The sequence below is a fragment of the Scyliorhinus torazame genome, chromosome 10 (assembly GCF_047496885.1).
Source record: "Scyliorhinus torazame isolate Kashiwa2021f chromosome 10, sScyTor2.1, whole genome shotgun sequence".
Taxonomy (NCBI): domain Eukaryota; kingdom Metazoa; phylum Chordata; class Chondrichthyes; order Carcharhiniformes; family Scyliorhinidae; genus Scyliorhinus; species Scyliorhinus torazame.
In genome coordinates, this window is record NC_092716.1 from 86,896,555 (window position 1) to 86,908,698 (window position 12,144).

The 12,144-nt window shown below is 45.2% G+C and overlaps 1 protein-coding gene across 2 annotated transcripts in view; it reads left to right on the plus strand.

Annotated features, from left to right (window-relative positions):
• Positions 1-1,070: 1,070 nt before the first annotated feature.
• LOC140430716 (BTB/POZ domain-containing protein KCTD19-like) overlaps positions 1,071-12,144 on the plus strand; it is a 200,582-nt gene continuing 189,508 nt past the window's right edge. For both annotated transcript variants that reach the window (XM_072518382.1, XM_072518383.1), the window contains exons 1-2: positions 1,071-1,447; positions 5,239-5,555. In XM_072518382.1, coding sequence (XP_072374483.1) covers positions 5,265-5,555 — 291 coding nt within the window. In that variant the 5' untranslated portion in view covers positions 1,071-1,447; positions 5,239-5,264. The remainder of the gene's footprint in view (positions 1,448-5,238; positions 5,556-12,144) is intronic.

Consider the following 12,144-nt stretch of genomic DNA (forward strand, 5'->3'; position numbering starts at 1 on the left):
ATCTGTACTAAACATAAGCTGCTTACAGAACATAAGAATTTCCCTTTTCTTCACCTTCCAACCCACCAACGTCCATATTTTGTTTGGGGGGGGGGGGGGGGGGTCATTCCTCTAGATCTGTACTAAGCATCAGCTGCTTACATGTTCTTCAGGGAGTTGTAAATATCATCATCTCTGGGGCTTTTGGCAGGTATGCAATCCTAATTATTGGAATACTATGCAGCTTAACTTTATAAAACTTGGTCCTTCTCCACACATTGCAACAAAGTCTTTATCCAGTATTCCATATGATTTTGTTTCACTATCATAGAGTTGAGGTCATTCATGATTTTAAATAAATTTATTAAGACTCAACAGTTTAAATAAGATGCACAAGCTGAAGACAGATAAAAGATACAACACATAACCAGTGAGAATGGCTTACCTGTCTCATATGAACACAAATTAGGTGCAGTAGACCATTCGGCCCCTTGAGCTTACATCACCATTTGATAAGATCATGGCTGATCTGACTGTGGCTTAAACCTTACTTTATATCCCCTATATTCTTTGACTCCCTACTCAAACAAGGATCTATCCAACCCAGCCTTAAAAACATCCAATAACCCTGCCTTCACTGCTCTCTGGAGATGAGAATTCCATCGACCAGTGATCCTCTAAGAGACAGAATTCTCCTAAGATCTGTCTTAAATGGGAAACTCATTTTAAACGGTGTCCCATAACAAGAAACATCCCCTCAGCATTCACCTGGTCCCTGAGGATGAACAGACGGATGAAGCTGATCTCTGAACCTGGAAGTATTTTCTGCTCGATCTCCTCAAGTGAAGCATGAGGCGCCTCGCTCGGTTGTCTTACGTCTGAAGAAAGGTGAACATGGCGTCCTTCCTGAGGGCTGGTGGCTATTTTGTCAATCACTTGTTAAGTCCTAATCACCAAGGGACAGGTTACAAAGGTAAAAGCTTGTTAACCAGGTAAAAATCACTCTGCCTGAGATTATCTTGTGGTAGGGTGCCATTTGCCAGACACTTGTCTCCATGTCAACTCAGGAATAGAGTAATGTATCAGGAGTAACATGAGACCTCGATATCTTTCTTGGCAATAATTATCTATGCTCCTGCCTGCTAGTGAACCCGGGTTTAAGCGAACAAGAAGCTTCTGTGAGGCCAAAAAGAATCTCTAAATCCATAAACCAGAAGCAAGTCGTGGCGCACTGTGCACGTGCAGAGGTGGAGCCAGGAATACGCACGCGCGGGGTGTTGGAGCCAGGTTTCTGAGGAAGCGCACGAGAGGGGGGGTCCCGAGGAGCACGAGGCGCTGGAGACGGTTTTGTTCAAAATGTTTGGAGGCGTCTCGAGAGGAACACAGAACCCAAATCGACAACATTATTGAAGAAATTACCGGTGGTGAGCACCGCAGTTGCGACCGAGACACCGTTTAAGAGATTGAGGTAAATGCAGTGCAATAAATTCAACGGCACAAATCGATTAGCTATATTTGTGCTAAAAGTGATGCGATGGATTGAATGTGTTTTGTTTTGTGGGAAAAAAACGAGTGCATTGTTGTAGGTGACCGCCAATTCCCTCCCTGGGGCACAGCCCTCCGGGCAGCATCCCTCCCTGGGGCACAGCCCTCCGGGCACCATCCCTCCCTGGGGCACAGCCCTCCGGGCAGCATCCCTCCCTGGGGCACAGCCCTCTGGGCAGCATCCCTCCCAGGGGCACAGCCCTCCGGGCAGCATCCCTCCCTGGGGCACAGCCCTCCGGGCAGCATCCCTCCCTGGGGCACAGCCCTCCGGGCAGCATCCCTCCCTGGGGCACAGCCCTCCGGGCAGCATCCTTCCCTGGGGCACAGCCCTCCGGGCAGCATCCCTCCCTGGGGCACAGCCCTCCGGGCAGCATCCCTCCCTGGGGCACAGCCCTCCGGGCAGCATCCCTCCCTGGGGCACAGCCCTCCGGGCAGCATCCCTCCCTGGGGCACAGCCCTCCGGGCAGCATCCTTCCCTGGGGCACAGCCCTCCGGGCAGCATCCCTCCCTGGGGCACAGCCCTCCGGGCAGCATCCCTCCCTGGGGCACAGCCCTCCGGGCAGCATCCCTCCCTGGGGCACAGCCCTCCGGGCAGCATCCCTCCCTGAGGCACAGCCCTCCGGGCAGCATCCCTCCCTGAGGCACAGCCCTCCGGGCAGCATCCCTCCCTGGGGCACAGCCCTCCGGGCAGCATCCCTCCCTGAGGCACAGCCCTCCGGGCAGCATCCCTCCCTGAGGCACAGCCCTCCGGGCAGCATCCCTCCCTGGGGCACAGCCCTCCGGGCAGCATCCCTCCCTGGGGCACAGCCCTCCGGGCAGCATCCCTCCCTGGGGCACAGCCCTCCGGGCAGCATCCCTCCCTGGGGCACAGCCCTCCGGGCAGCATCCCTCCCTGGGGCACAGCCCTCCGGGCAGCATCCCTCCCTGGGGCACAGCCCTCCGGGCAGCATCCCTCCCTGGGGCACAGCCCTCTGGGCAGCATCCCTCCCTGGGGCACAGCCCTCCGGGCAGCATCCCTCCCTGAGGCACAGCCCTCCGGGCAGCATCCCTCCCTGAGGCACAGCCCTCCGGGCAGCATCCCTCCCTGAGGCACAGCCCTCCGGGCAGCATCCCTCCCTGAGGCACAGCCCTCCGGGCAGCATCCCTCCCTGGGGCACAGCCCTCCGGGCAGCATCCCTCCCTGGGGCACAGCCCTCCAGGCAGCATCCTTCCCAGGGGCACAGCCCTCCAGGCAGCACCCCATGTGGGTTGTCTGTTCCTCAGACAATAATGAACCACACAAAGTGGATAGTGCAATGAAACCAGCTCTGTGCAACTAACCTATCCCACTCCACCGTACAAAGTTGCACCGACATGGTTTGACCAAAGAGTATGTCAAAGTATTTCAGCTACATTGCAGTGTATTCTCTCGGGTGTTATAGATGTAAAGTAAAGTCTCCAAAGTCCCAGATGGCCATAGGCTGCTTTCACCTTTTGAGGGGGAGAGCTGACTGGTGATGATTTTAACTTTTGAGGGTCAGTCACTACACCTCAGGTGAGGGGGAAGCTTCATGCATAACCTCAGGCAGTACAGGATGGCCCTTTGCGTCACAAGCCAGCTGTCCAGCCAACTAAGCTAAACCAGCTAGGTGAGCTGTGTGAACGAGTTAGGCTTTCTGCCTAGAGACAGTTAGAGGCAGCAGCTTTTTTTTTGTAAGGCAAGTGAAATGTACAGATTGTTAGCAAAGAAAAAAGTGACAATGGTAGATGTCAATAGCAATGTACGTAGTTAGCGCAGCGGTGTCAGCTTAGACCTCACAAAATGCACTGTGTTCACAATGCACATTATTTCTGAAAACCAAAACCCCCTAACTGGCAGAGCAAAGGGAGTTTTATTTGGCACCTTACTGGAAGTACTCAATGCTCAAAATGGATTTCTGAAATAGGAAGAGTTATTTTCCCCAGCGCACACATTCTTCATCTCTTTAATGAAATAATAAAATAAAACTGAACAAACACTCCTCCCTTGGAAAGCAGTGTGAAACAGTGAAAAGATTCATAGAACCGTACAGGCCCTTTGGCCCACGATGTTGTGCCGACCACTTAAACAAATCTACGATTAACCTGTCCTACATCCCTTCAATTTACTGCTGTCCATGTGCCTGGCCAAGAGTCGTTTAAATGTCCCTAATGACTGACTCCACCACTTCCACTGGTAGTGCATTCCACGCACCCACCACTCTGTGTAAAGAACCAACCTCTGACATCTCCCCTATACCTTCCTCCAATCACCTTAGAATTATGTCCCCTCATGACTTCCATTTCCGTGCTGAGGAAAAGTCTCTGGCTAACCACTCTATCCATGCCTCTCACCACCATGTACACCTGTATCAAGTCACCTCTTTTCCTTCTCTCCAGTGAGAAAAGCCCTAGCTCCCTCAACCTTTCTTCATAAGACATGCCCTTCAGTCCATGCAGCATCCAGGTAAATCTCCTCTGCACACTCTCCAAAGCATCCACATCCTTCCTATAATGAGGTGGCCAGAACTGGACACAATATTCCAAGTGTGGTCTAACCAGGGTTTTGTAAAGCTGCAGCAATAAACTCAATCCCCCTATTAATGAAAGCCAACACACCATACGCCTTCTTAACAAGCCTGGGTGGCAACTTTGTGGGATCTAGGTATGTGGACCCCAAGATCCCTCTGTTCCTCCACACTTCTAAGAATCCTGCCTTTTACCCTGTATTCAGCATTCAAATTCCACCTTCCAAAATGATTCAGTTCACATTTATCTAGGTTGAACTCCATCTGCCACTTCTCAGCCCAGCTCGGCATCCTGTCAATGTCCTGTTGTAACCTGCAACAGCCCTCGGCGCTATCTACAACTCCACCAACCTTCGTGTTATCGCCAACCTTCTAACCCATCTTTCCACTTCCTCATCCAAGTCATTTATAAAAACCACAAAGAGCAGAGGTCTCAGAACAGATCCCTGCAGGACACCACTGGTCACCGACCTCCAGGCGGAATAAGTCTCTTCCCTTGCTTCCCGTAGAAACCTTGGGTATATCGTGTCTGGCCCAGGGGACTTATCTATCCTGATGCTTTTCAAAATTTCCAGGCACATCCTCCTTAATATCAACATTCATAGGCTGTTTAGCAGTCTGACAAACTGTGATATGATTGCTCATACCATGAGCACAGCTATCTTTATACTAATTAAAAGGGGCTCTATTTAGTTTCACAACCCATGTAACAATGGGGGAATCAACCATATCTACCATGCGGGAGTATCCTGCTGGATGGCCACACAATTTAGAACCAGAGCTGCCTCCACTCATCAGGAATGTTGCACTGGGATTTAAACCCTGAACCTTCTGACCTTGCAAGAATGGGACTACTAAATCAAAGGCTTACTCTCTGAAATCTGCTGTACTACTTATCAAATGTTAATAACCCTTTAAACAGGGGAGTCACCAAGCATGATCAAGATCTTAATTGATTTTTACAAGCATATGTGAACTAGCTTGTCTGTGAACATTTTATTTCATTGCGAGAAAGAGGAAAACCTTTTGGTTAACAGTAAGTAAATCATTGTTCTGTCTGCCTAATAAATAATTTATTTGCTGCAAGCTATTCTAAATACACTATTTCTAAATAAACTATAATTGTGCACACTTAAGAGTCAATTGTAATGCATCTCAGAAGAATAACAACTTTTTATTTTTATTTAAGCTGTTCCATAAAAGGGATGAAATATAATGGCATCAGAAGACTACCAAGAAGAGGATGCTTTTTGTTTCAATGTAGGAGGCTGGTTCTTTTCCGTTCCAAAGTCAAAACTTTTACAGTTCCGTGACTCAGTGTTATGGCAAGAAGCTTCCAGCCTTCTTCATTCTGAAGATGCCAGACTTTTCATTGACCGAGATGGATATACTTTCCGTCATGTTCACTATTATTTACACACATCAAAGTTGTCTTTTTCCTGCCTCTCAGAAATTAGTTTGTTGTATGAACAAGCAACAGCAATGTGTCTGACATCTTTGCAACAGGTATTGGTCATGGACAATTTATAGCGCAGGGCATGAGTACAAGGCTGTGACCTAATTTGGCATCTTCTGTTTGTTCCCCTATGGTGAATGACTTCTCAATACTTCAAGTGATTTGTGTAAGAGATGATCAAAAGAAAACACTCTTAAAGTAAAGACATAAGTGTACCATACACTGTTGACCAAACATCTAACATAGTCATCAACATGGAGAGCATCTAAAATGCAGTGATCGTGATATCATTCAAATTTAAGTCCGCAAATGTGACCCAAAAATTGAACTTTCCTAGAAGAAATGCAAAATATATTTTAAAAAATTAATTGGACTAGTAATTGTGAGATTTATATTGAAACGTATTCAGCCCTGAATTTTGAGTGATGATTGCTAAAAATACTGATAATTGAAATGGAAAGTTTTAAGAAATAAATTCGAGGCAGATTTCTGCTGGTTTCCAGTCCTTGAGTTTGAAAATTGTTGAGGAGTAATCCGATAATTCTGAACAAATTAAAGTGGATCTGAAAACAATCAAAATCTTATTGATTTCAGAGGCTAGATTGCAGTATTGAAATAATTTCATTTTTTATATTTTTAATAGGTTCTGCACATTTTTAATTAAAATGGCTTAAGATTGTTTTGACATTGTTCTTGTCTGGAAATTGTTCGTGAACACATTCCCTTTTTTAAATAAGTTATTTTTGTTTTGCAGCAGACAAACCTATTGATTTTGTGCTATGGTCTTCGAGTTTATTGCCTCTTACAGATTCCTAAGACAAATGGTGCACAACATGATTTTCTTTTATAGATTAGTGTTCAATATGTTTGTGAAAAAATGTCATGTTTAAGATGAGAAGTATGGTTGACGTATAAAATAGACTTGGTTGAACAAGGAAGCAGATTGTAAAGGCTCACATCTGCCTTTTCTATACTTTTGTTCTCTATTCCCTCTTTCTGTTCATAACTCATTATGAATAAAAATGGCGAACCCTGACATATATATCACTGCTAGAGCCAGCAGATATCATAGTTTACATAGTGCAAAATATTTGGATATTCTATTTCTGCCTTTAGGTAGGATATTCCATACATCTGAAATACTGTTAATATGGGATTAACCTGTTATAACAGCAGGATACAGAGGATGTAATTAATGGGAAAGCCAGGAAGATTAAGTTGAACAGCAGTTTTGCCACAGGACTTTAGTCTGACAAGACATAAGTATTTTCAGATTTTCCTGAAAGGGTCTCTCACCAAAGGTCTGCACCAATAACTTTGATTCTTAACTTTATTCATAAATGGGCAGCACAGTGGTACAGTGGGTTAGCCCTGCTGCCTCACGGCGCCGAGGTCCCAGGTTCGATCCCGGCTCTGGGACACTGTCTGTGTGGAGTTTACACATTCTCCCCGTGTTTGCGTGAGTTTTGCCCCCACAACCCAAAAATGTGCAAGGTAGGTGAATTGGCCACGCTAAATTACCCTTAATTGGATAAAATTGAATTGGGTATTCTAAAAAAGTTTCTTTTTAAATTATTCATAAATAGGGTGGCACAATGGTTAGAACTGCTGCCTACGGCGCTGAGGACCTGTGTTTGATCCCAGCCCTGGGTCACTGTGGAGTTTGCAAATTCTCCCTGTGTCTGCGTGGTCTCGCTCCTACAACCCATAGATGTGCAGGTTAGGTGGATTGGCCACGCTAAATTGCCCCTTAATTGGGAAACAAAATAATTGGGTACTCTAAAAATAAAAATATATATTTTTTTAAATTGAAGTATCTGCTATGAAAATCTAAGCCTTTATTCAGCTATCTAGATGTAGCTTTACTGTTGGCTAAATTAGCAAGCTTATTTTATAATTGTTTGATAACACAGACTGGAGTATTGCTTGAAATGTAGCTGCAAGAGTGGCATGGTGGCACAGTGGTTAGCACTGCTGCCTATGGAGCTGAGGACCTGGATTCGAATCCCAGCCCTGAGTCACTGTCCATGTGGAGTTTGCACATTCTCCCCGTGTCAATATCCCCACAACCCAAAAGATCCCACAACCCAAAAGATGTGCAGGTCAGGTCGATTGCCCATGCTAAAAATTGCCCCATAATTGGAAATAATAATTGAGCACTCCTAGAAGAGAAAAAGAAAATTAGAGTGTGTCAAAGCTTTTCGTCTTGCACTCATCAGGACACTTTGCATAAATCCCAGTATAAGGGGAAAACAACAATTTATACTGCATGAGAAAAAAATGTTGATTGGTACACATGTTGCCTTAGAGAATGCATTAGTTGATAGTAATTGACAGATAACTACCAAGCATTGTTTAAAATTTAAACCAGGCAGCTTGACTGCCAAGCATTGTTTTTGACCAATCAGGGTCATGCTACCAGATATCAAAACATAAGCACATGCTTCCTGCTACATAATATCTTTACCCAATGTTTTTGTGTCTACTGCACCGCACCAGTAGCAAATTTCAACAAATTGTATAAATTGAGTTTTATTAATGACATTTAAGATAAACATTCATCAAACTTTGAGAGTTAGTGGTAAGTTAAATGTTGTTTAGTGCTGAGACATTTTATTCAATTTAACAGTTCCTTAAGTAATTTTAAAAAGTAAAATTGATTACCTCCTGAAGAGAGATGAGCTGGTGCTGATGTGACGTGGGCAGCACGGTAGCACAGTCGATGGCACTGCTGCCTCACAGCACCAGGGACCTGGGTTCAATTGCAGCCTTGGGTGACTGTGTGGAGTTTGTACGTTCCACCTGTGTCTGCTTGGGTTTCCTCCCGGGGCTCCGCTTTCATCCCACTGTCCAAAATGTGCAGGTGAGGTGCAATGGCCATTCCAAATTGTCCCTTAGCATCCAAAAGGGTTAGGGGGGTTATGCGGATAGTGTCGTGGTGTGGGCCTTTCAGAAGATCGGTGTAGACTCAATGGGCCACATGGCCTCCTTCTGTACTGTAGGGATTCTATGTCACAAGAAGTATTGCACACTCAAATACTGATTCAGATTAATGACATTTGAAAATAACAAAACATGAGGCAGAATCTTATTGGAATTTGGCAAAGTGTCAGGCTCAGGTGGAAAACTGGCAGTTACACAGACCAGTTTTCTCATGAAATCTTTAGCTTCTTTGCCAAAAGATTGAGCAGGCGTGGTTTATGCCTTCAATCGGGCAAGGCCTCCGAGTTGGGAACTGGCTCCATAGCGATAGGGGCGTCATTTTAAAGGCACCCCGAACAACGCTGTAGCCTAACAGCTTCCCCCCCCCACACATCAAGGCCTCCCCCTGGTGGGGTTTCCACGAGCTCTCGTTTCGGCACAGTTTTAAAAAAGATTTAGAGTACCCAATTCATTTTTTCCAATTATGGGTCAATTTAGCATGGCCAACCCACCTACTCTGCACATCTTTGGGGTGTGGGGGCGAAATCCACGCAAACACAGGGAGAATGTGCAAATTCCGCATGGACAGTGACCCAGAGCCGGGATCGAACCGGGACCTCGGTGCCGTGAGGCTGCAGCGCTAACCACTGCACCACTGTGCTGGCCTAATCTTGGCACAGTTGGCAGTGCCCCATGTCACTCAACCCTGGTTGAGAAGATGGTATATTTAACTCTGCAGCCGCCCCCCCCCCCCCCCCCCCCCCAAAAACTCCTGGCCAAACTTGTAAACCTCGCCGATATGCTGTCACATCAGTAAGGTGTGACTATTTAGTGAGGGGAGGTCATTTGCCAGGGGTGCTGCTAATATTGAAATGTATTTAAATTTATTAAAATGAGGTTCCCTCCTTTTGTGAGCGTGAATCTAATGATGTTGCTGAAAAGAGGCAGGGTAAATTTGGAACCATGATCTCCATCGAGAACCATGCTGCCAATCCCCTTGATGGCGAGTCAGGGCTCAAGAGAGCAGCCAGCATTTCTACAGTATGAATATTTTCAATTTAAGTAGAAAAGGCTTACTGTAAAATACAATTTACACTTACAAACCTGACCATAATTCATTGTTATCCAAGAGAAAGTCCTCATCTCTTATTTATTATTTTGAAGACTTGTATTGTGTCTTCCCTCTATTTTCTTAAGTTACATTGAATGAGCCATTTTTAATATGTTAATTATTGTCCTTTGAATCCATTCTAATTAATTTGTAATCTTTTTAAAAACTGCATGCCTCTTTTTAGTACAGTGTTTATATTATTTGTTTTAAAGCTCACAATCTAATTTGCCTTTATAACCACTTTCTCACCCTGCACTGTGATCTTTATTTTGTGCACATATAACTCCAGGGCAGGCCCGGGCATGATATGTTGGTTTAGTTGGTTAAGTTTCCTTTGTCGTTTTTCAGTTACAGTGTCCCACCAGGGGCTGTCGCTCATTTCACTTTTGTTTAATTTATTGATATTTTTTGTTCTATTTAAGAGGGTAAGCCCCTCCGGTCTCTCTATCCCTGCAACTCCTTTTGAATTGCACACCGTTTTATATTCCCGTATTATTTTATGTATCCCTTCACAATTCTCTGCATTAAATTTCATCCGTCACATGTTCACCCATTCCTCTAGCCTCTGTCCAATTAAAGTCTTGTCACTATTCTCCTTGCTGTTCGCAGAACTTTCAAATTTTGTACCATCTGTAAATTTTGTGCCCTGTACACCAAGTCAAAAATGTTCTTTATTCATTCAAGTGATGCGGGCTTCGCTGGCTTAATCAGCATTCATTGCCCATGTTGCTAACTTTCCGATTGGTTCAATTGCTCTGTTTTATTACCTTTGCTCTCGAGTCGCCAGGTATCTTTATGATACCGCCACGAGGTTCAAGTCCGAGTAATGATCAATAACTCAATACACCGATTAGAACATTAGAGTGCAGTACAGGCCCTTCGGCCCTCTATGTTGCGCCGACCTGTGAAACCACTCTAAAGCCCATCTACACTATTCCCTTATCCATATATCTATTCAATGACCATTTGAATGCCCTTAGTGTTGGCGAGTCCACTACTGTTGCAGGCAGGGCATTCCACGCCCTTACTACTCTGAGTAAAGAACCTACCTCTGACATCTGTCCTATATCTATCTCCCCTCAATTTAAAGCTATGTCCCCTCGTGCTAGACATCACCATCTGAGGAAAAAGGCTCTCACTGTCCACTCTATCCAATCCTCTGATCATCTTGTATGCCTCAATTAAGTCACCTCTTAACCTTCTCTCTAACGAAAACAGCCTCAAGTCCCTCAGCCTTTCCTCATAAGATCTTCCCTCCATACCAGGCAACATTCTGGTAAATCTCCTCTGCACCCTTTCCAATGCTTCCACATCCTTCCTATAATGCGGCGACCAGAATTGCACGCAATACTCCAAATGTGGCCGCACCAGAGTTTTGTACAGCTGCAACATGACCTCATGGCTCCGAAACTCAATTCCTCTACCAATAAAAGCTAACACACCGTACGCCTTCTTAACAACCCTCTCAACCTGGGTGGCAACTTTCAGGGATCTATGTACATGGACACCGAGATCTCTCTGCTCATCCACACTGCCAAGAATCTTACCATTACTCTGTCTTCCTGTTATTCCTTCCAAAATGAATCAGCTCTCACTTTTCTGCATTAAACTCCATTTGCCACCTCTCAGCCCAGCGCTGCAGCTTATCTATGTCGCTCTGTAACTTGTAACATCCTTCTGCACTGTCCACAACTCCACCGACTTTAGTGTCATCTGCAAATTTACTCACCCATCCTTCTACGCCCTCCTCCAGGTCATTTATGAAAATGACAAACAGCAGTGGCCCCAAAACAGATCCTTGTGCTACCCACTAGTAACTGGACTCCAGTCTGAACATTTCCCATCAACCACCACCCTTTGTCTTCTTCCAGCTAGCCAATTTCTGATCCAAACTGCTAAATCACCCTAAATCCCATGCCTCCGTATTTTCTGCAGTAGCCTACCATGGGGAACCTTATCAAACGCTTTACTGAAATCCATATACACCACATCAACTGCTTGACCCTCATCCACCTGTTTGGTCACCTTCTCAAAGAACTCAATAAGGTTTGTGAGGCATGACCTACCCTTCACAAAACCGTGTTGACTATCTCTAATCAAATTATTCCTTTTAAGATGATATACATCCTATCTCTTATAAACCTTTCCAAGATTTTGCCCACAACAGAAGTAATGCTCACTGATCTATAGTTACCGGGGTTGTCTCTACTCCCCTTCTTGAACAAGAGGACAACATTTGCTATCCTCCAGTCTTCTGGCACTATTCCTGTAGACAAAGATGACTTAAAGATCAAAGCCAAAGGCTCAGCAATCTCCTTAGCTTCCCAGAGAATCCTAGGATAAATCCCATCTGGCCCAGGGGACTTATCTATTTTCACACATTCCAGAATTGCTAACGCCTCCTCCTTATGAACTTCAAGCCCTTCTAGTCTAGTAGCCTGAATCTCAGTATTCTCCTCGACAACATTGTCTTTTTCCTGTGTGAATACTGATGATAAAATATTCATTTAGCACCTCTCCTATCTCCTCTGACTCCAAACACAACTTCCCACTACTGTCCTTGACTGGCCCTACTCTTACCCTAGTCATACGTTTATTCCTGACAT